The sequence below is a fragment of the Epinephelus fuscoguttatus genome, linkage group LG2, assembly GCF_011397635.1.
Source record: "Epinephelus fuscoguttatus linkage group LG2, E.fuscoguttatus.final_Chr_v1".
NCBI lineage: Eukaryota > Metazoa > Chordata > Actinopteri > Perciformes > Serranidae > Epinephelus > Epinephelus fuscoguttatus.
This window is the reverse complement of record NC_064753.1, coordinates 49515970-49541167: the sequence shown is the minus strand read 5'-3', so window position 1 is coordinate 49541167 and position 25198 is coordinate 49515970. Positions and strand designations below refer to the sequence as shown.

The following is a 25198-nucleotide window of genomic DNA, read 5'->3' as shown; positions in this document are numbered from 1 at the left end:
GCACCTCTGCAGGTGAAGTCAGAAATGTCTCAAATGAACACTCTGTGGTGGTGATGCATTACAGTGGGAAGCCTGTAGCCACCGCACCGCTAAATCACTCTGAAGTTTTCACTGAGCGGCTGCAGCAGGAGTTTAGGAAAACAGCCTGAATCCTGTTTGACAGCTCTGCGGCAACTACTTAAAAATGGAGCTCTGAACCAAACTGGGAAAAAAATAAACCCCCTACATTTTCTATTTTCTTCTTTTCCACTTAACAGCCTGGAGAGTGAAGCGAGGGTTGACGTCTGTGGACCCTCCGGCTGAGTCATATCTCCGACTCTGATGGAGAGAGGGAGCGAGGCAGGGAGACGAGTTAACAGAGAGAGAGATACAGACAATATAGAGAGGAGATAAACACAAAGACTAACAGGCAGCGTTAAACAGAAAGAAAGAGAGAGCCAGCACAGTGTCTCCGAGGCTATCGACTCCTAACACATCGCACAAAAGAGCGTTTAAATCCCTCCGAAAGTCTAAAAGCCAGACTGGGAGAACAGTTCTAGCCAAAGCTAATCAAAACATTGAGGAACTCTGTCTGTGAATATCAACTAATACAGAAGCTCAGCAACAGAATATCAAGGCTGAAGGAAGCAGAGGTCATCTGTACGCAGGATTATTTTCTCTGTAAACTTTGTCAGGTCACAAGAAATGTTACAAATGATTCAGAGAGGAAGTGGTCGCACCTGCCAGGTCAGAAGCTCCGAGCTGGAGATGAACGGCAGCTGAAGGTGTAAACAAAGTTAGATTTATAACAGAGTTTGGTCCGCTGAGGCTGCTTCTGGGGTTTTATAGAGGTAACCATGAACTCAGTTGCCCCCAGTTTGAGTCCGGCCGGAGTTCTTCGGTGCACGTGGCTCCACATCTCTCCACTGCTGACTCACCGTCAAACACAACAACTAGTGTGAAATTCTTACTCCTATTGTTAACTTCACAATCAGAGATTTACCACATGGCCAAAAGTATGTGGACAAACAAACATTACACCAGTATGTGATTGTTGAACGTCTCATTCCAAAAACTACAGCAGAAAAAAAGCCGAGGTTTACTTGAAACAAATTAATTTGTATTGTGGTGTAGACTATCACAGACTATCACAGGGCTGACACATAGAGACAGACAACCATTCACACTCACATTCACACCTACGGACAATTTAGGCTGCTTTCACACCTGCCCTGTTTGGTTCAGTTCAATCAAACTCGGGTTGGTTTGCCCCCTCGGTGCGGTTCGTTTGTGCAGGTGTGAACATACTAAAAAAACAGACTGAGACCCTCTTGAAGAGGTGGTCTCGGTCATTGTTTGGGTTAAACATGAGCATGTTACAGTCCTGGAGGATTATTAATGTGCACCTCCTCCTGTACTGCCTTAATATGCACATTCATTTGACTTCCCACAATTCCATGTCACAAACAAAACCAAACCAACTTCTACTCTGACAGCAACAAAAGCCAAAAAGAAATTTTGAGAATGTATTTGTGGTCAAAGCTTCAAAATCTGACAGCTGCATTCACAATTTCCAAAATAACCCTCTTCATAACAAAGTGCAACCAAACTTTCTAATTAATCTGCACTTCTGTTGAAAGAAAGGCAGAAGAGGAAAGCTCAGACATCTTGTGCTGCAGGAGGCTGAGAGCCACTCCTGATACCGTTTCTATGGATGCAAAGTAGCTTGAATTGATTTTTTTTTTCCCAGTTTGTGCATTACTTCGTCTCTGTGTGTGTCAGACGTCCAGCAGCTTTAGAAATCTGGCTGTATGCAGGGCCTTTTACAGATGCTGATCTCTATTATCCTCTGCAGTGGTTCCACTAAGCCTCTGCATTATCTCTGTATAAATACCACCATCAGAGACTCACAGCACACGTCCAGCTTCTCTCTGACAGTTGTTCTGCCTGCAGAACTCTTCTCCTTCACTGCTGCTCATGTCTCCGTTCAGTGATGTTACTGAGGCACAATGAATAACCCACGATGGTTTTCCTCAAGTAAACAACAAACGAACATGGTGTCTGTGGAGCTGTAAACTGCCTATGTTGTTTTATAAGCTATTTTTGGGAAGTTTTTTTTTGTCTGTATGAGAACACAGAGAGACAACAGGAAGTGCAACAAAGGTCTGGCCAGAATCAAACCGGACACACAATGGACGCCCTCTGAAATCTGCCTAACCTTTCAATAAGCCAATTTCACAAAACAGAAATCGAATGAGGCTGCAGGGCTGCAGCATCTTTGGGATTTTATCAATACATTTCTTATTAATTCTGTTTGTCGTTTCCTTGTGATGGCTGCTACACTTCAAATAAATGTGATTTACAGGCTGGTCGGTCGCAGCCTGAACATCTACAGGAATTTGCCAAGTTTTAACAAATGTGGTTAATAAAGCTGCAGTTTCATACAGTCAGCTTTTCTTTATTATCCTCATGAGCTCCGCATGGTTCTGTAGCGTAAACTGGCTGTGGATAAAGACTGGACGTCACATTTCTGCAGATGTATGTTCTGTTGTTCAACAGGTGTTTGATGAACTGCTCGTTTTTCTTACCTGTGAGTTCTGTTGCGGCATCGTTCAGCACCAACAAAGGAATCAACTTTAAAACACGGCTCATTCAGAACCAAGTTTTGTGGAGTATCTCACCACTGATGAGGTTAGTCTTTTGTAGCAACTAACCCACAAGCAGAAAGTTCTCTCATCAACACTCAGAGAGACACAGAGCTGCTCCTCTGTTTAATCTGTCTGTTCATTAATCTACAGTGTGACATCGGTCTGTACGCTGCAAGTGCTACGCTACCAACCGCAGCAGCACACGTGCAGTACAGCGTTGTGCTGCATGTGTGGGAGACAGAGCTGCCTGATTGTGTCAGGTAAGAGTTTGTTTGCTAGTTTGTGTGTGAGGATGATCATTATGCATTGCCGTTCTTCCTGGTAGTTGTAGTTTATTGTGTCACAGTGAGACAGCTCCTAGATGCAGGCGACGGATTTGTTTATAAAAAAACGCAGCGACACCACAGATGTTTCGTATACAGATGTATATAACGAGTACAAAGTGTCTCTAGCCATGTTTCCATCAGCCTGTTTAGATGCGCATCTAGAAGTATTGCATTGGAAATTATGATGACGAATTAAAATCCCCTGATTCGCACAAACTAAAATATGCTCGCTTTAGCCGGGTTTTGGTTGATTCGAAAAAATGTTGATTTGCAAAACGGGGGATGGAAACAGTTATGTTCGAATTAAGTCTGACGTAGCGCACCTCTCTCCATGGTGATATCCACACTCTGGGTCAGGAAGGCAGTAATGCATTTACAAGCTGGTTGCCAACCGCCAGGAAACGTAGAAGAAGAAGAATGCGAGAAGTGTTCTGTTTCCGGTTCTGCGGAAAACTTGTGCGAGTTCGTAGTTTTCACCAAAGTCTGTACATTTAATGGAAACACACAGGATTCGTGTTTCTTTTAATGCACATTTACCAATGATTCCAATCACTTTTGGATGGAAACATAGCTTCTGTCTCTGTCCCTCCCTCGGCCTCTCTGTTGATGCTCTGTGCAGAAATAAGGTTAAAAGATTTAAATCATTTTCCAGCACCAGATTCATTTGAAACGCCAACAGATGGAAAACAACTCTTTAACTCCGCCCACAAAGATTTTTAATTGTTTCAAACCTACCTGATCCTTTTATAGTCATGTTACAGTTTAGTGTCCTGTGCTGCAAACCTTTAAACCTCTGTAGCTCCAGTGCTGTGTGCAGAAACATGAACGTGCAGCCCTGCTGTTTATTTGATGTGATTTTTCATGTACATGTTGTGCAGCTGTTTATTTTCAAACGTTAATAAAATCTCTGTCTTTGTGTTTTATTTTGATCACAGTCTGTTTTTATGAAAGTGTTTGTGACATCTCAAATGAGGCTTTGACCTGCAGCTGAAAACATGTTGTAGAAAATACAGAGATATATCATGCATCACTGTTCAGCCTGAGAATACCAAAATGTGAATTTCTGTCCATCTCACCAAGCACTACTATAACGCCGTGACATGTAGTGACACATCTGAGGAGGTGTACGTCAGCCTACCATGTCAGATACGTGTCTACACAGAGCCTACGCTGTGAGTACTTAAGTGTTAATTCGGCTTTAAGTATCAGCATGTGGTTCTGAATGAAACACTATCAACACGTATGATGAATTCATTCAGTAGCTGCATCAAGAATTTCATTGCTATTGAATTCGCCATGAGTGTTGTCAGTGTCTGTAAACAACCTGTGGACACCAGCTCAACACAGAACAAACATAGTTGACGGAAGAGTCCACACACTCACAGATGGATACGGACACACCTACAGCAGGTTTCATCTCTGACTGTATTTTGCCGTTTTATTTGCTTTAACTCCAGAGGATAAACTGACTAAATGCAGACGACATCATGAGATATTCTCAGCACATCTTCAAATGGACGCTGACAGCTCGAGTGTTTGCTTTATCTTAAGCATCCACGGTAGATGTCAGCTTTGGGTGTCAGCCACTCCGAATCAAAGAGCGCTGATGTTCAACAAGCACAACAAAAGACTGAGTGAAGAGGCTCAGGGACCAGTCTCTACACCAACAGAAGAACACGCTGGCATCGTAGCGAGGCAGAAGGATAGGGCAGGACTTTAAGTTCTCTAGTCCTCGACTGGGAAACATCACAGTCGCTGTTGCTACTGCTCTCCCTGCCTAGGTGTACAACCAGCAGCTAATAACATCTAATGAGTTCACATCTGTTCTGTGGAGGCTGCTAAAAGGCATCTGGGGTATACAAAGAATAATAAACTGGAGAGATGCACTTGTAGTGGGTCGTGACGTTGACAGAGACGTACTGCACATGATGAATTAATGATATCTGCTTTGAACAGCTGAGATGATCTCACGTCTCTGAAACATCTCTCCAGAGTCTGTTTGTTTAGGCTACACTGTGTTTATCTCGACTGTCTGCGCCACAGAGCAGAGTCCGCTCCCCTCCTCCTGTAAGATCAGCAGCTCTCCTACTGTCTGCTGCTGCCCGTGGACCACAATGCACTGCTCTGTGCCCTCTGATATCACCACCTCCACCAGCTCCTCCCCCGTCCCTGCAGGCAGCGAGCTCTCGGAGGTGAGCAGCAGAGGGGCGGAGCTCGGCGTGGACAGGCTGTCTGTGTGGATGTAGACGACGTGTTGGATGTTACCTGACGCCTCCTCGTCTCCTCCTGCCTCTTGAACTTTCCCCGCGTCCTTTTCCTCCCCTTTTCCTTGTGTCCTTTTCCTCTTCCCTTGACCCTCCTCCTTCTCTCCCTCACCTGGAGGGAGTGAGTTCTTCTTGGGTCTGCCTCTGATCGGCTTCGGGTGACTTGAGCATGAAGCCGCTGACTCTTGCACGTCCTTTGTGCTGCTGTTCTTCGCCTCCTCTCTGTGACCTCCCTCTGACTCCTCCGCCCTGACCTCCTCCTGACTTCCTCCATCGGCCCGGTGCCGAGCTTGGTGCCTCAGCAGACTTTGTCTCACAGTGTAGGAAGCGCCGCAGTGGCAGCTGAACGGCTTCTCCATCATGTGGGATGACTTTATGTGTCTCCGCAGCTTTGTGGCCAAAGTGTAGCCTGAGGGAAGACGGTAAAAATAAAAAATATGAACGGCAACCATCCAAACAAGATTATTCTGTTGAAAGAAATATTTGAGAACATCAACAACTCACTGCCAAAATTACAAATACGAAAACCAGGATTAAAAATATCTCTTTGCTTCATTAACAGTTTCATTAACCTCGTGTTTATTTGATTTTCACTTTGTTACAGTGAAAATCTTCACTGATGTTTTTAGAACTACAGGTTGTACTGATTGTTAAACTGTTTCTGTAAATGGGCGACTAAAATTCATTTTCAAGAACACTTATTTCTACCCTGTTCTATTCTTACCTCAGACTGCATTTTGTCTCTGTCCTCCAGATTCTCTGAGTCATATTACTGTCATTTGTTTTCTCCTCCTCTCTACTGGTTGTTTCATGAGCATCAGTGTTCTCAGTCTTTGTTTTGGAGGCTCCCTCTTGTCTCCATTTTCTACTCTGTCCCTGCTGCACGAGAAACATCAACCAAGTGGCGACTTAAACTTGACGTTGTGTTAGGTGCTACAAATACATGTTAAGCTGGATTCGACTCAATCAGCGCTCCAATGATGCAGTGAAGTGTCAATCAATTGTATGTATTTCTTTCCAGCAGTGCTGCTCGGTTATTGAACTAAGTGAGCAGATGCTATGCTAGCTTTATGTGCACTGCGGTGCACATGGATATGTAATCGGGCGGCAAAACGTGATGTTAAAATGGGGCTCTAACTCTGATCATAAGCAAAGATATATTTTTTGAGCAAAGACAAACTTTAGATAGCGTTTACTTAAGTTGCTTTGGCTCTTTTTACACACAGATTGTGCTGCAGGGTCACTCCGAAGTCCCTTCCTCATGCTGCCTTTGCAAATGACGGTGGCATCGTGCTGCTCCCAAGTGTAATTTCTGGACTGCACCCAACATTGCAGAATCAATGGAGGCATGACGGGCGTGATGTTAAACACAGTAGCGTTGGCCTCTAGTGCGACTAAGAACACACGCATCGGCAGATCTTTAGAAACAATAATCATGGCATAACATGGCAATGACAATTATTCACCGTCCCTGTTATATGGCAGCTGATCTTGAGGGTAAGGAGCACCTGGAGCTTACGGTTTTACTAATTTGTGGACACATTCGACCTGTGTTCTTCTTTGACTTAGCTGCTAACTGCTAACAGCTTCTTTTTAATCTCTCACCGTGTCAAACACAAAACGCTGTGCTGCCGGACTATTTTCAGCAGCAAATTAATTCAGATATGGTGCTCTCGTGAGCATCTGTGGCAGCAGGACAGTGTGTGTGGGACTAAGTCAAAATTAATTAAGTTAATGGTGATGAAGGAACAACAGTGTGACTCACTGATGTGTGTGGAGGAAGAAGATCAATCAGGCTGTAGAGACGCACACTGTACCTGTCAGTAGATGCATTCACTGTTGGTTTTTAGTCTTTTACGGGATTTTTGTTTATCATAATTATTTATTTATAATAAAATAATAAAGAACATCTCTTAAGTTATATTATTTTACTGCCTCAGAGCATGAATTGTACTATGGAAATAAACCTGTGAACAAATAAACTCCTGTAATCACATAAAAAACAAATCAAACAGCACGTCTGCCTGTCGGTGAGTCGTGAGATAAACTGCCTCTTGTCACTGTCTGAAAAAAAGTTTCATCAATAATTTAACCACTGAACTCACACACACAAGTTTTCTAACGCTTCATAAAAAGTGCATGTCGACAATCAGCAGTTTGTGTTTTCACATCGTGCATGCAGGACAGAACATCTGCAGCCCGCTGAGCGAGACAAACCACGTCGGTCGTGCTTCGTGTCGCAGACGAGCTTTTTCATTGACTCATTTCTCACTGTTTGGTTTCAGCTGCAGTTTGTTTGTTTCACTCAGTCTCACAATATTTTTTTATCCTTTGACAAAACAACTAAATAAGAACATTACATTTCAGAGAGCATTCTGTAAACAGTCTTATTTTAATGAGAATGATCTAACGTGTGAAGATATCACACATCAAATAACTAATGATGTCATTCAGAGTGACGGTTCAGCATGATGAGGTTAGCAAATGTTGATTCTCTCTTTTTAAATCCCCGGTAAGGAAATGCAGACACAATAACTCAGTAAGAGACTCCAGATGAATGTTAATGTTGTTCTGTGTCCTCTGGGATGTGTGTGATAAAAGCTACTCTTTGCTGACTCATTCACCCGAAAGACCTCCTTAAGCTTTAACCCTGGTGTTTTTTAGGTGCTACAAGACATATCATAATAGAAATAAGCAGCCAACGGCATGACGGATTCTGACTTTAACATTTTTTACGTAACAAACATAAGGAACCAATCCTGTCAACTTGAGCTCCACACTACTGCGAAACAAGGGGTATCTACGAAGAAGCGTTTTTCACAATTTAAGTTTCACTTTCATTTCAACATGTCAGAGCTGGAGATCAAGAACAAGACTTAACTAACACTAGCAACACAATAAACGCTGATTAATCACGTTCTGCGGTGCCCTTTGACCCGGTGCGTCACTGAAGGCCACGGTGTCTTTGTCACATGATGGAGGCAGACGAGACGACGCTGCTCTGCCCCGTGTGGAACATTTACATTTAAAACACACCCAGATTGAGCTGTTGATAGGAGCAGGGTTCTCTGCAGGTTCTGCAGGAAGGACTTTTCGTACCATCGGAGAACTTCAGTCTGAAATATCACCTCAACACAAAACATTTAGCAGCGATCCAGGAGGTCAGAGCTAGCACAGCCTCTGATGCTAACGCTAGCAGCCAGCCTCGTCACGCCACACTGGACCAGGTGTTCAGACTGAGTCAGTCTACCTGTGACCGACTCACTAACTCCCTCACAGAATGGACTGCAGACCAGTTTGGGTGGTCGAGGACAGGGGGACAACTGTGTCCAACATCCAGCAGCTTTACTACGACACATCTGACAACATCCATTAAAATTGAATTTTTTAAAATACTTTGACAACAAAAGTTGATGTATGTGATCAATATAGATTAATTAATCACAGAGTTTGTTATTGATGAGATTAATTTTCTTAAACACTTGACAACCTTAATTATTAGCTGTTTAATAACGTGGTCAGCTTAAAGGCTCATGTTATCTATAACGTTTCTAATGTTGCAGTGAGCGATGTGCAGAGACAAAGGAGAGCAGAGTCCTGCATGGGTCTGATTTTCATGTCCAGCTTCAAAACCAGGAAAGCAACATACAATACTGCACAGCAAGACCCGCCACCCACACATACGACCAACTAGTCCTGCAGCCTGACCCGAAACTGCAAATCCTACAATCACCACATGCTGTTCAAATAAATCGGTCAGGCAGCACTTTAAAACTGACCATTTTGGGACATTTCATTCATATGAAAGTAAGATAATATATTTTAAAACAGTAATAATTTTTTTTTTGCTTATTCTCACATCAAGCTGCACATCTCCACAGTTAACGTGCCTGTCATGCACCTGGTTCTCATATTCCAGGTGACGCAGAAGAACCGATACACAAAGTCAGCAGTCGCAGGATTAAAACGTTAAACATTTAATTAAATAATTATTGTTTCTCATTTTATGTTTATAATATTTTAAGTTTATGCATATTTATTATCCAGCACTGTGATCAGACACTGTTCCATCTTAACACCTAGAAATAAAATTAAGACAGAATACCACCTGCCAATCACCTTTGTCTTGGGTCAAACGACCTGAGTCAGGACTCTGGAGGAGGTATGCTTGAGCTACAGGCGGGAGACAGAGATGGGGACCAATTCGCATATTCACAGATGCCTGCATACTAAATGAGGCAGAGGTGTAGAATTAAATCTAGAACCTTTAAAGGCATGAAGGATTTTTTTTTTTGTTAAAAACTAGTAAATTTGTAATTTTGATGAACAGAGGGAGTTAAGGGTTTAAACAAGGAATTAAAAACTCTGTAAGGTGATAATAGGTCAGTGTTGTGTTTACAGCTTGTTGTGCTGCCTCCAAGTAGCCAACAAAAGCAATGAATGCAGGTTTAAAGTCGCTACGTGTAGCTGTCATGTGCAGATTTCAGTTATATCTATAGGCACCACAGTTAAACCACACATCGGGCATGTTGGGTCATGAAAATTAACATTCAGATGAAAAGCTGACGGGTTGCCAGTGGGTGAAATAATAAATGAGTTTCAATTTTCATTAAAAAAATAAATAAATAAAATAAAAGTTCGTTTTTTTCTGTTTAACATTATTTTTTAGGGCTTTTGCCTTTAATTGACAGGACAGTGGTGGTTGTAAAGGTAGAGAGAGAGGAGATGACGTGCAGCAAAGGGCTGCAGGCTAAAATTGACAGCTGCAGCGACACTGCCTCCATACAAGCTTATTAACATGATGCAGTTTATTAAATACTTGACGAGATCTTCGCAGCAGATATTATTAATATGTCTTCATTAAAAGAGACACCGCACATTTACACATGACAAGCAGCATAACTTCACTGATTATTTCAGAAGCTAAACGTTAAGTTCTGTTTCCTCTGTCATGTCCAAAACTACAGTTATTAATTTTGCTGCTTAAATGTCCCATGATATTTGCTGCAGTGATTTTACTAAGTGTATGGAAACGTTTATGATTCCTGACAGCAGCCTCTCTAATCATAAAAGTTCATCCTTAAAGCACTCGTACATCAGTACAATACATAATTTAAAAGCAAATAATTTAATTTGGGTGAATGATTTATGCGTACGTTTCCATTAGGAGGCATCAGAGCCAACCTACACTAATATGTAGAATTTTAAAAACTTCCTGACTTCAGCGCCTCCCTGTTGTTATATCAAAAAAGCCTGTTAGAGTCCCAGTGATAAGGACTGTGGTGCAGAGGGGATTGGGAATCCCACGTGGGGAGGAGAGAGTAGAACAGCCTGTTCCCTCCCTTGATTTTTTCCTCATTATCTTATTTGACTTTTAAATTTCAATATCATGTTCTAACCTTTTCCACAGACAGGGCAGCGATGGGGCCTCTCTCCAGTGTGCAGCCTCTCGTGGGACTTGAGGCTGTGCGGGTCCCTCAGAGATTTCCCACAGTAGCTGCAGAGGAAACCTCCTCCGGTGTGGGAGAACATGTGCCGGCGCAGGTCTGGTTTCTGGGAGAAGCTCTGGTTGCACTCGGTGCAGGGATACGGCTTCTCCCCGTTGTGAATCCTCAGATGAGACTCGAGGTTCCCTGAGAGACAGACAAACAGAAAGAGATTAAACCTGTTGATGGAGGGAGCTGTGGTCGCAGCGGGAGCAGAGCACAGTGAATATGCATTTGTCCAATAATGTGTGAAGACGAGGTTCTCTCACAAAATTGATGTTGTCACTTTGACAAATGAAAACATAAATTGTGGGAATTGATCACAGCGGGAGGCCGGACTGTCTCACTGTTACAAAAACAACTGTGTAAAAGTCTCTCGTTGAAAATAATCAAGTCAAGTTAACTCTTTAATGTGATCACCACCAGATTCTGTTTTTCTGTCTCTCACAGTTAAAGAAACACTTTGACCTTTAGGGAAATATGTTTCCCTTCTTACTAAAGGTCAGACGAGAAAATCAATATCTATTTCATTTCTGTGTGTTTGGTAAAGAGCTGTTTCTGGGACGTATTATTAGTTGAGGGAGCAGAAGGAAACAGCCCAGCTCAGTCAGAGGTGCCCTTCTGCATTTTAACAACTCCAAAGCTGATTTATTCAAACATCTGTGTGTGCTTCAGGAGCGTAACAGCTCGTCTATGTGTCCAGCGCCTCAGAAGTGTTAACTGACAAGGTACAACGTGTAAACAAGACGTCTCCCGAGAGGCTGGATACTGTGGTTTTTACTCTTCTGGTGCAGAGTGGCCGACGACTTACAATGAGAAACAGATCAGATCTGCTCAAGAATTAGATTAGCACCATCAAAACTAGTCAGTTAAACTTATTAAAGTTAAAACAAGGATTTATCTTCTTAAAAGAATACTGCTTATTTGCAATGTTCACACTGCACGGTGAAAAGTGCCACACATTTCAGCGGCATTTAAAAATGATGACTCCAAATGGCTCTGATAATATATGCAACATTTTTTCAGATAATGTTTAACTTTATTGACTTTTTGAAAGGATTATTTTTTAGGGCTTGTTGTCTTTTTTATTACAGAACAGCTGGAGAGTGACAGAAAACAGGGGACACAAGCAAAGGTTGGAATCAAACCCGTGTGCTGCTAGGGCCTCGGCCTATATAGGGTGCACGCTCTACCTTGTGAGCTAGAGGGCAATATTGACCGTTTTCTGAGTGTTTTCATACTTTTAAACTAGTTGGCTAACCTAAGTTTAAACTTCCATTTTAACGTCAGGGAAATGAGTCGTCAGGAACATCCCAAGACCGCACCAGACCAGTATACTGTAATTTTCCTCTAGATGTCACTCTTGATTCAGCAGCCACCCCCGATTCAAACTTCATAAGACCATAAGGTCCAAAAGGTCAAAAGATCATAAGGTCTGTTACTGCCTGACAGCTTCACACCCGAGCCACACTGCCTGCATGTGTGACGGCCACTGCGCTGAGCTGCTGCAGCCTGCACACTTGTGGTGTCCACACAGACAGTGTTGCTGCTGCAGAGCTGCCTGCGGCTGTAACTACTGTATTTAAACAGTTAAAAAGCCGTTACTCCACACCAGCACACCCTCACTACAAATTCCATTCTTTGTTTGGTATATTTTATACAGGACAGCACGGCAGAATAACAACGCAAAATTCCCTGCACGAGAGAGCCCCCTCATCTCGTCACCCAAAAAACACATGAACTTTCTAGTAAACAAACACAATACGTGCTGCTCGTCTCCCTTCCACCTTGACTGAAACTTTATCTCCTTCATGTTGCCTGCCTCGGCTCACAGCCTGTCAGACACTGGTGGCTCACATAATATCATGTTACTCACATTTAGGGTTGTTACGATACTAAAATTTCAAACTCGATATCAATACCCAGGAAAATATTCAATACTCGATACCATTTCCGATACAGCAGCAAAAAATTAAGAGGCATGTCATTTTTTACATAAAGATCAGAACAGTAACATCAATGATAACAACAAAAAATCCCCCCAAAATAAATAACAACCAGACACAAGATTTGTCCATACAAATGTATTTATCTACAGCCCTGTTTATTTTCTGTGCTTCTGGTGAATTGGCACCATATTTTCGTTGCTGATCAAATAGAGTTGGTAGTTTAGGCTCAGGATGCTCCTGTTTCTACCTCACTATGTGATCAGAGAACCAGGGGTTACGGGAGAAACCAAACGTTTTTTCAGCTTCAACGTGTGACTTTACAGTTAACATAACTTTTCAGACACACATAATTGTGTTGTCCTGTTAAACTAACACTATCTATTAATGTTACAGACAGGCATGACTGATAAAGTTTTCTGCTTAGCTCCCACATTAACGTTAGAAGTTATATTTTAGTTTGATGCTGGCGACACCAGCTGCTCAGCTGCTAGTGAGGGGAGGGGCTGTACCTGCCGTCTGCAGCGTGCTGTGTTCACTTCACTAAATATTTCCAAAGAGCGCTTTTTCCTTTATCATTTTTGACCAAAACTGGCTGCTCTGATCCTCCTGCAGCCGCGCTGGCCATATTACAGCAACAGAAATGTGTGCATGCATGCACAGCGACGACAACAAGCCGGGTTGCAGCGAGGGCTCTGTGCCTGCCAGACGGTGGCTCCACAGCGCGTGTCTGTCGGACCCGTCGCGCACACCCGACAGGCGCTGAGGTGGCGTGCACTGTTAGTATCGATACTTTTGTAAATTAGTATTGTATCCGGATACAGTGTTTGAGTATCGATACTTTTCAGAGTATCGATACTTTTGACCACCCTACTCACATTGTCATTTTGCTCATATGTAACACAAGGTGGATTGGACACCGTGACACTGTTGGCACAAGCTGCTGATATAGGCTACTTTTTAATTTGCCAGAACTTGTTTGTTTGCATAAAGTCAAACTGGCAAAACTAGAAATAGACCCAGCTCTAATATCCAGTATCTAGTTACAGTTTAAAAAATATTCTAAGTATGTCTTTGTAAATGTCTTGAATCGAGAGAATGCAGACATCGGAACAACTGTTGTAAACTCTGGAATTTGTGAAAAAATTAAGTTAAATAGTCGAGTTAAATCATGTGGAACATAAACAATCATTAATAAGTTTCAAGCGGGTGCTGTCGATCTGTCATGAACGCACTTATTCACAGCTTGTCCATGTTTGTCTCTTGCTTGACTGACTGTGCTCGTCTCCGAAACAGAGATTGCTTAACGAGTCTTAAAAGTCGCCAAACGTCAGGGATGAAAAGTGATAAGATTTTATTGATACAAGCGCCATTATCGATTCTGCTTATCAGTCAGATTCTTTATCGATTCTATTATTGATTCCTAATAAACAGTAGGCTTTCAGCGTCAACTGTTGCATCATCTCTGAGTTTGAACACATGCACTGTAGACACAGAGCAAACAGACATGACCCTCATGAAATGAAGCCACGCTTCGGACCGTTTCTTCCTCTCCACCATGACTTCTTCATGTTGCAAGCTTCCAGCAGCATACACACGTTTGACAACATTATTTTGAAATGCTTAACTGTCAGGAACAACAGGCCGTCATCGATAAAAGAAACAATAAGCTTGGCAGAATCGAAAAATCTGGAACCCGTTCTCAAATCCCATCCTGACCTCATGCAGCGAGAAAGTCACTAAGTTTTCAACCTGAGTGCTTGGCTAAGCTAAACATGTCCTTGACTCTGACAGCACTGAGAAGACGAGTACATCAATCACATTCAACCTGGCAGGCAAGACAACAAACAAGTGTATTTTCCAAAACATTGGAGTATTTCTTTAATGCCAGGCCGTGTAATTTTTACTGAGCAGCTGCCACTGTGTAGCACAAGTGGAGAAGATTCATACAGTCAGCAAACAGACTCAATGATATTCAGTCCTGCAGGAATATTTATCTGAAGCTGCAGATCATCTCTGCAGGACAGGATGTAACAGATTACATTATGAATGCAGATGAAGCTTAATACTACTTTAGTATAAATCAAACCTAATATGTTTTTGACAGTTCAGCAGAAATAAAATAGGGCAAGACGTTTAATAAACTGCACTGAGGATATTTAAGATTTCAAACAAGTGATCTGTGACTTAATGCGTATCTTCTTCAGGGTTTCCTGCAGCCTATCATAGTGGAGGTCTAAGTGCTTTATTGTAGGTAACTGGGCTTGCCTGGGTTTCTTATAGACATTTGGCCTCTTATCTGAGAAGCCTCGTCAGTTCTGACAGGTGAGGAGTCGCAGGCCAGCAAGTCAAGACACCAAAGTGAGTCCAGCTGCCTTCGATATAGCACCTGGAATAAAGGCTGCCTCCATTAATGGCAGAAAAAAATTGTTACGCTTCATGAAATCTCTAAAGCTTCACGAAAAACGAGCCAAAACGCCATTTCCCACAGCAAAGGGAATTTATTTAAAGGGAAGATTCATCACTTTTTATGTGGACGTCCAGTCAGTGTTGATGAAAAAACAAAAACAAACCTGTTGTCTTTGCATTGCAAACTAGCTACGTTTCTACCAGTGAAAAGGCATCCCAAAATATGAGTGCGGAGGATGTTATAGACGAGAAAACATTTTTAAGTGTTTTGACTGACTCTGGTATCCAGCTGTATTTATTTGAGCCAGTTTACAGCTGAAGAAATGCAGTGGCGAGAAGCCGGTGGGGAACTTTGCATTAGCTGAGCTGCTGAGAGCAAACACAGACTGGTGGTGCTTCTGCTCAAATTGCCCTCTGATGTCAACAGAAAGAGGATCATTCTGTTGCAGTGAATTTCAGCTGGGCCAGTTTTTGTTGGATGCTGTTGCCGACGACAACCCTGAGAGAAAGTAGTGACAGTAGTGAAATACAGCATGTAGAGCCGGCATGTCACATCTTACTCTGTGAATTAAGGGTTTTATTTCAACCAACTAGAGGGTGTGATTGTTGGCACAGGGTAATGGGTAGGCTCTGGTACTGAGCTTTATGGGTATGGGTGGGTGATGGTTTTCAAAAATGGAGGACCCCTGGAGGACTCTGCTCTCCAGCAATGAACAGCTTACTACATTCAGCAATTCCATGAGCAACTGTATTCAGTAGCTTGCCTTAAGGTTTCCCTACTTTTAACAAGAATTGTTAAGACTGAATGTTGGTCAGATGAGCCTCATTGACACTGTTCAACCTTACGTTTACACTCACAAACTTGTACGCTTTACGATTAAGCCCTATTCGGACGGGATTAGTTTAACGTGGAGACGTGGGGTAAAGTAATTATTACCAGGGATTTTAGTCCCGTCCGAACGCTCCATGTCTGTAATCACTACGGATAATGTCAGTAAAAATTACAGCAACTTTTACCTTCTGTAAAGCGGCCCGAAGAAAATACCTCGGGTGATATTAATTCCGTGCGAACGCAATCCTAAAAATGTAAATATTTCATCACGTCCTGTTTACAACCACTTTTCCGCGTTTACAACTAGTTTCCCAAGTTTTCTCAATGACACAGGCGCTTGAGGAAGCTTTCGTGTTGTCGGCAGTCGTGATAGTGGACATTCTTCTAATGATGGCATAGCCCTGCGTGGGAGACCAATCAAAAAGGTCGAGAAGAAAGCACTTTTCAGAGCCAAGAGACTTCTGGTTGTGTTAGGTAGGCCTAATATAAATCCATATTGCTAATCGTTGAAATAAATGTAAATACAGTACATGTAAATGTTAATACAAGACACAACGTAGCACGCACATGACGACAGGGAGGTGACGCCAGGGCCACTCCCATCTCTGGTAGAATTACAGACATTTCTTGTCTTGTGCGAATCTGACATTTATATCACAGACATCCTGTGGTAAACTGACATTAGTCCACATCCCTATGTAAAACTAATCCTGTCCCAATAGTACTTTATAGTCTCATAATGGTGTTTAACAAGCAGCATTTTCAAACTGAGCACACCTGAGTGCTGCAGCTCCTGCATCAGAGCTCTGACATTACCTTTCTGACTGAAGCACTTCCCACAGTGCTGACAGATGTGAGGTTTTTCCCCCGTGTGGAGCTTCATGTGGTTCCTCAGAGAGCCCGAGTTGGCCAGCAGCTTGTGGCAGATTGTACACTGCACCTGAGGGGGACAGAACTACATCAAAATGCAGCATGTCTTTTCCACTCTCTTTCTAAATACTTTAAGTTCAAACTGCTGTTCGGGGAGTCAAAACAAGACCTGCATGCAAATTTAAAGACGTTACGTGAAAGATTTGAAAAGTGTGCTGAGCAGTGCAGAGACAGAAACTGTTTAAAAGTCTGAAACAGCCGAGGGGAAGGTGCAGCAGCAGATCTGAGGATAAATACAGTACGTGAATGAAAAATGAATTCATTAAGCTGCCCACTGTCCTCCTTATTAGAAAAGCAATAACTTAAAAATGTCATCACACATGAGCGGACAAGCTCTTAAAGGGACTGCTGGAGTTTTCTTGCAAACAAACTAAAGCTATATTTTATTCAGTGTTGCTCACCACAGCTCGTTGTGTGTATCCTTGAGCTCTAACAAGCATGTTGAATGTATTTTCTCTCTTCATGAAACATTTATTAAGCTGATTTTTAAAGCATTTTAAATCCTGTATTGTTTACATCCATGTTTGCCGGCAGGGTGCAACATATTCTGTTGATTTATTCAGTTATACAAAAGTTTGTTATCAATTAAATATCATACTATACTCTACTATATTACACCCATACTATACTTTATTCAGTTCTACGTTATACTGCTGTACTATACTATATATTATATTGTATTGTATTACCACCTTTCACCTCGTACTGTATCTTATATCCCATACTATATGATTCATTATATTACGATGACTGGAGGAGGAATTAGTGGACGGCCTGCTCTACCTCTGAGCCACAGCCGCACGTGATTTGATGTGAAGCAGAGTTTTCTATGAGTGGAGCATTTTAAATGTAAATACCGCAGCTGATCATGTTCATTTAATTGTGGGAAGCCAAAATTGTGATTGTGATTAAAATTTGATCAATTGTGCAGCCCTAGATGCACGTCCCTGGTTGTTCAATGATGGAGAGTCCTGCAGAGAAAGTTGCTATTCCAACATTGTCAACAACTGCCTACACTGCAAAGCAACCCCAAAAAAGCAAGACAGACTCATCGGAGAGTCTGAAAGACAGTCTGATAATAAACAAATAAAACACATCTAAACATCAGTGAGCATTTCAGAGATGGAGAGAAAACGTCGCTGATAGTTTAGCCGTCTGCTAACTGAAGCTAAAGGCTCACAGCTGCAGCTTCGTGTTCATGTTTATGTAGCTAATGTTAGCCAGAGCCTCAAATCACAGCGTGTCCTTTGCTTCACTGCCCGCCGCTACAGACCACCTCACCAGGAGGAGAGCGGGCAGCAGCTCTGGAGACTGACCCACAGTCAGCGGCCACAGCAACCAGAATCCAGCCAGCGCAAACCCCAGCTCCGAGGGACCGGATAACCCCGACTCATCGCCAGATCAGCAAACTTTCTGTTGCTGTTGTTATACAGGTTAAATCCGGTGCTGCTGCTGACCACCAGCCAACTGTGACACCTGGAGCTTGGGGGGTTTGTGCTGGTCAAATTGAAGCTGCTACAGCCGCCATCTGAAGGTCCGTGCTGCTGTCTGCTCTCCTTCTGGGGGAGTAGTCCATGGGCGAAGGGACGTCTTGGCTCATTTGTGTTCTGATAAACAGAGAAAGAGCAGGGCAAGGAGGGGCTGAGAGGATGTTTTGTGCAAAACCCTACAATGAAATAAGATTAAATAATGTATAGGAAACACTGGGATACTGTATGAAGTGCTACATATGCCTGCAGTCGTCTGGTGGGAGGGGCTTAGGGCAGAGAGGGGAGAGATGCAGGAGCAAGGTGTGTCTTCAGCTTCTGCTACTGCTTTTTATTTTTGCCTTTTCCAAATTTCTGACGACCCTGGCTTTAATAATATCTTATATTTTCATGTGTGCATTGCTAATAGGGACTGCTATTAATCACCACGGTCACTTTACCATGTAAATGTTTTGCCTCCATATGTTCTTGTATAATTTCTAGTTTTTAATTCTATTCTTATTTTAGTTTTATATAGACCTCTCTTTATCCATTTCTTTTATTTAGTTAATTTATCTGTAATTACTTCTGACTTTATTCTTCTGCAGCAAACTGAATTTTCCTGCTAGGGATCAATAAAGTGTTATCTTATCTTTTCTTGGCGTGTTACCTCCACCTGTGGATCAGTGGAAAAGAGTGACGAGATAAAGAACAGAAAAAAAAAAAGCTCCACAGCGCTTCTAGAGGTCTGAAACTCCGTAGGGATCCTTTAACAGTGCAGATAAATTGTAACACCCCCTACCTTAGGAGGCTGTGTGTAAATCATCCTGCTGCAGTGAAGGAGGCGGTGGATGCGTAGGGAGGGGCGGCGAGCAAATGCTTTGCCGCAGTGCTCGCAGACGTAAGGTTTCTCCCCGGTGTGCAGGACCAGGTGCTCCTTCAGGTCCCGCTTCAAGCCATACGTCTTCTCACAGTGAGGGCAGGAGAAGGGACGCTCTCCACGGTGACTCATCTACAGATAATACCATTATTATCACAAGTAAAATGTATTATTAACCATCTATTGTTACCATTCACTGGGATGAGTAAATTGCTACCCTGCATGATGACTAAGCTCGTGGCCATCAAGGGAGCATCGAGTAAAGGAAAAACTCCCGGTACCCAAACACCCACTGTTTAAAAAAAGACACTGCTGACGTATATTGTTTTTCTGAGGCCATTTAGTTGTCAAGTGGTTGTTTTTTTGGGTTTTATTATTCCTGCAGAGAACTGAACAAACAGGATAAAATCATACAGGGAGACATCCTAAAAAAAGATAAAGAGAGCAGCAGAGAAGGAAGGAAGGAAAAAGTATTATCTGAGGACACAAGTGGAGGTGCTGGACGAATGACTGTTAGTTCTCCACCAGAAAGCATTACAAAGTTTATTACATAACTGTAGAATGTCCTGCTCATTATTGGTACCAATTTAAGAAATGCCTATAAATTACCTACGTGATCCATTGTTTTAAAAAAGTTTAAACTCTCATATAATGATGTCGGCCTTAAAAATCCACTGTCCATCAGGCTCCAATCAGAAACACACCATTGTGGCGATGTCTGACATTATAGAGAGACAAACCTGTGTTTAAGACGGCTAAAATCAAAACTGAGTTCCTTTAACAATGAAAAATGTTCATATGGTTTAGTGGATAGTGCCGGCGCCCCATGTACAGAGGCACTGCCTCGCTGCAGTGGCCGTGGGTTCGAATCCGACTCATCCGACTCTGCTGCATGTCAGTCCCCACTCTCTCTCTGTCTCCCCATTTCACTCTCTGTCCTGTCATTAAAGGCAAAAAAGCCCACAAATATAATCTTAAAAAAGAAAAGAAAAATGTTCATATTTTGGCAACTGAGTGCTGCAGGGGCGACTTTTTCTGTAGGCCAACCCTGAAGTTAGTGTCGCAATGGGTCCCTCGTCATAAAGCCTGTCAGATTTTTCCTTTGGATTTTGGATTATTGCAGAAAATAAGCTCAGTGTCCAACAAACATTTTATGAAACATACACATTTTGTTCAGCGAGATAATCTTTACAAATGAGTACACTTTTAAAATTTTTGAAGAGTGCATGCAACGATGAAGAGTACATGACCATAACTGCAACACCACTAAGCTTTTGTCAACTGCCACAACAGTTTGCAGGAGCGTGAGTATAAATAAAGTGAGGCTGTAATGCCGTGTTCAGCGTGAAGATGTTCTGTAGTCACTTGTCTGCAACCGCCTTTTGTTAGACATATTAGGGCTCTAAAATTCACAGTGGGTTATAACCTGATGTATTTTATATGGTAGAACAAAATGTGAAAGTCTCTGAAGCTTGTGGTAGCCACAGATCTTATTTCAGGCATCGCACCAAACCATTTAAAAAACCCACTGACTTTGAGACGAGGGAAAAGGAAGTGCAGACCAAGTATGAAACATGGACTGGCAGCTGGAGAGGTGCCAGTTCGCCTGCGTGCTGCTGAGGTGCCCTTGAGCAAGGCACTGAATCTCCTGCTCGGGGCGCCTGTCTGAGGCAGCCCCCTCATTCTGACATCACTCCATTTAATGCTTGTATCAGTCCTGTTTGTGCATGTGTGTGTATAAAAACAGAGCGGAACAATTGAACTTCCCCTCAGGATTAATGAAATTCTTCTTCTCCTTCTCCTTCTTCAATAACCAAATTTCATGTTTGAACGTGTTGTGTTTTATAAGCAAAGTATGGACTCTGGATTCGAGAAAGAATTCACAGCGTACCTGATGTGCTCTGAAGCTCTCTGCAGAGGTGTAGCTCTTCCCACACTCCTGGCAGCTGAAGGGTTTCTCTGCTGTGTGGCTGAACTGGTGTTTCTTTAAGTGACCGATCTGGTAGAACTTTTTCCCGCAGCTGGAACATCTGTACCGCCTCTCTCTGACCTCTGGATGCCGTGAAAGAGTCGCCCCGGCATCATGTGCTGCTGCGGTCTCCTCAGCATCAGGGTGGGAGATCTTCATGGGAACCTCCTTCTCTGTGACAGACGTGTCGTCCTCAGCTGAGCTCTGGCTCTGTCCCTCTGTCTGTCCGGGTGGGTCGAGGACAGCAGGGGGTTGCTTCCCCCGGCTGCTCAGACAGTGAATGCGTCGTGGTTTAGCCGCCAGGCGGGAGCTGCAGCGGACGGGAGGAGGTGCAGAGAGGTCTCCTGAGTCTGTCTGTCTGTCTGTGGGTTTACAGTGTGACTGTCTGTCCACAGCAGCTGGACCTGTCCTGTCTGTGTGTCCACCTGTCCTGTCTGTGTGTCCACCTGTCCTGTCTGTGTGTCCACCTGCTGTTGTGATATTATCATTGTCTGTGTGAGTATGAGTGGTTTTGGCGGCTCTCCTCTTCCTCAGGTGTGTGGTCAGGTGACTCCTCTTGATGCACCTGTGCAGGTTTCTGTGCTGTTCTTCATCCTCCTCTTCCTCTTGTTTATCCTCTGTCTCCTCTCCCTTCTCTTGAACAATTGATATGTTGGTAGCTGCAGTCTCTGGTTCCACTTTGTTTTCTGTCCAACAAAAAGAAATGACAGTAAAGCTGGTTGGTAGAAAATGTGTTGGCAACAATTCTGATAACTGAATTATCATTAAAGTCACTAATTAGCAACAAACCACTGTCTGTGATGTAAAGAAATAGCTGAGTGACGACATCTTGAGCAGAGAATAAAGTCATAAAGAATAATGTGTGTTAGGTAAAAAAATACCAATGAAATGCACAAAGGGCACACAAGAGTTATGATCCTCTGCTCGATCCCGACTGGACCAAACCTAACTTGCCGGATTCGGGCCAGGCCTGGCTGTAGTTTCTCATTATTTCCCACAGGCTTGAATCTGGTCAGGTTCTCTCCAATTTAGTTCCTCCTCCATGTAGAGTTTGAGAGTTTGAACGGGATTCAGCAGTATGTTCAGGATGACAGTGACCTTCACTTAATATAGTAAACAAGCTACCTGCACTAACGACGGATTGGAATTGTGCAACATTTTTGCCAACACCAGATATCATAAATTCATCACTTCTAAGCAGAAGATAAAGTTATCTCAAAGCCAAACTGGGCAAAGCCTCGCCTCCTCCAGGCGGGTGCCTCCATGTTCACAGCTGCCTGTAAAGAGCTGAAAGTAAAGAGCGCTCGCTCTGCAGCTAAATCTTGTAAGACAAAAAAAAGACTAATTGACGTTAAAGGGATAGTGCACCCAAAAATGAAAATGCAGCCATTATCTACTCACCCATATGCCGAGGGAGGCTCAGGTGAAGTTTTAGAGTCCTCACATCACTTGCAGAGATCCAAGGGGAGAGGAGGTAGCAACACAACTCCACCTAATGGAGGCTGATGGCGCCCCAGATTCAAACGTCCAAGAACACATAATTGAAACCACAGAATATCTCCATACTGCTCGTCCGTAGTGATCCAAGTGTCCTGAAGCCCCGACATAAAAAGTTGTTTGGAAAAACCTCATTTGAACTCTGTTTTTAGCCTCATTGTAGCCTGTAGCTCTGACTGCCTCTCTGTGCACCGTGCTCACATATGTGCGTTTGCAAGCAAGACCAGCGAAAGTACGTGAACACACATGAAGGTGATGCCTATGTTTCACAGTCTCACGTGAGCACAGTGTCCAGACAGGCAGTCAGAGCTACAGGCTACAATGAGGCTACAAACTGAGTTCAAATGAGGTTTTTCCAAACAACTTTTTATGTCGGGGCTTCAGGACACTTGGATCACTACGGACGAGCAGTATGGAGATATTTTGTGGTTTCAATTATGTGTTTTTGGACGTTTGAATCTGGGGCGCCGTCAGCCTCCATTAGGTGGAGTTGTGTTGCTACCTCCTCTCCCCTTGGATCTCTGCAAGGGATGTGAGGACTCTAAAACTTCATCTGAGCCTCCCTCGGCATATGGGTGAGTAGATAATGGCTGCATTTTCATTTTTGGGTGCACTATCCCGTTAAACAATCTCAGTCGACTGAGAGGTTTCCATCTGATGATTGGAATCTTTGACTCTCAGGGAGCCCTGGCGTCAACTGTTCAGCAACCTAACAGCCTGGTGGAAGAAGCTGTTGCAGAGACAGGTGTTGTGCGACTTGATGCTTCAATAATGTTTTTTTAAGTGAAAGGAGCGAGAACAGAGCACGAGCGAGATGGATGGTGTCCTTAAAGATGTTTTGGGCTTTCCTTTTACAACAAGTGGTGTAAGAGTCATGAAGTGATGGTAGTTCTGAGCCAATGATTTTTCCTGCTGTCTTTATAGTCCTTTGTAAACTGCCTGCAGTTGCTGCCAAACCACACAGTGTTACAGCCTGTCAGACACTCTCGATGCAACATCGATAAAAGTTCGCTAGTGTTTTGATGTTCGTAACAGACCTCTTGAGATGCTTCAGAAAGTTGATCGAGGTTCTGCCAGGTTCCAATCTTGCTCAACTGTTATTGGAGCACATAGCGAACAAGGGCACGACCAAGGAAGGTTCAGTTGCATGGTGAAAGTGAGACTAACAAGAAAACAGTCTTAACGCTGGCGGTGTCATTACTCTGCACTTATAACATTTACTTCATGATGACAATTTAAAATAAACTAGAATTAACGCAGTGTGGTTGTGTGCCTCCAGCCACGGCTATCCTCAGCACGGACGCACAAATCTTGTCTATTTCCATTTTAATTGCTAGTTTTTGTTTTATTCTTTCATGTTTTTATTCATTTTAAAGCTTATTTTATCTACTTGTTGTTGTGCTTGTTGCCTATGTTACAACAATCTTTTCTCCCTCTGAATCCAATAAATATTTGCTTCCACAGCAATTTAATTTCCCTGCAGGGATCAATTGTTTCTTATCTTATTATCTTTCATTTGGTATCCATAATTGTTTGGGAGATGCATCCATGATTTATAGGCTCGATCTGTTTAACGCAGCGCCGTACAGGAGCAGGGGTTTAATAACATATCTGCGGCAGAGCCAGAGTCTGCTGCTGCTGCTGGGTGCTCTCTGCATGAAGGTCCTCCTTAATGTCCCATCAATCACAGCACGTAAATGTTGCTACAGGATTAGCAGAGCTGGGGAGCATATTATTCCTTCATAACTAATGTGCTTTAATGATTTTGTTTTCTTGCTCAGTGCTTTCATTTGACCCATGTAGTTTGCTTTCACCAGAAATGATTCATCTCCTAATGATTAACCTCCTGCTTCAGGTGTATTTCCATTGATCACGAAGGTTTTTCTCCACAAATGAAGCTAATGGACGTTTGTGATGTTAGATAACGATGACGTGGAACTTCTGCCTTTATCACTGAAATTGATGCTCATTCATCCTTTGTGTTTATTTGTGCCATTTCATTCAGCTATAACTGAGACTGTAATTATAACACTGGATGATAATTGAGGTTTTCTGGGGTCAATGTTGTTGTAAAATGTCTCTCTGGCTCCTCCGGTTGGAGAGCGTGACGTCAGCTGAAGCAGAGTCTGGTGACATTAATCAGAACCATATGACCTTGTATGGTATCACATTCCTGTGAGAACTATCAGAAGGGTTTGTCATTAACATTAGCTAATAATCACAAATTTAGGGTGCCAGACTGTGAGAAGGGCTCAAAAATCATGGATTTAACCAAGTTAAAAGCGTCTCTCAGCTCACTGTATATTTCTGTTAGAATCAGTAAAACAGCTCTGATAAAGCCACTAGGGATGGGCATCAATTTTCGATTATCGATGATTGATTGTTAAGGCTTGTGATCGATCAAAAATAATTTTAATCAATAGTCGCAGTGTTTCCCCTACAATGCCTGGCATAGGTCTGGCGAGCCGCCGTGCCAACGAGACCCCCCGGCCAGCGAGCTGCCGTGCCAACAAGATCCTTCCGCTCAGCGAGCACGGCGGCTCGACGGGCCTACAAGACCCCCCGC

The 25198-nt window shown here is 43.0% G+C and overlaps 1 protein-coding gene across 1 annotated transcript in view; it reads right to left on the bottom strand.

The window, feature by feature from the left end:
- Nucleotides 1-4364: 4364 nt before the first annotated feature.
- Nucleotides 4365-25198, bottom strand: part of znf408 (zinc finger protein 408) — a 35435-nt gene continuing 14601 nt past the window's right edge. The window contains exons 5-9 of the mRNA XM_049597347.1: nt 21058-21821; nt 19089-19298; nt 16707-16830; nt 10617-10850; nt 4365-5626 (exon numbers count right to left, since the gene is read on the bottom strand). Of these exons, the coding sequence (XP_049453304.1) occupies nt 4962-5626; nt 10617-10850; nt 16707-16830; nt 19089-19298; nt 21058-21821 (1997 nt within the window). The 3' untranslated portion in view covers nt 4365-4961. The remainder of the gene's footprint in view (nt 5627-10616; nt 10851-16706; nt 16831-19088; nt 19299-21057; nt 21822-25198) is intronic.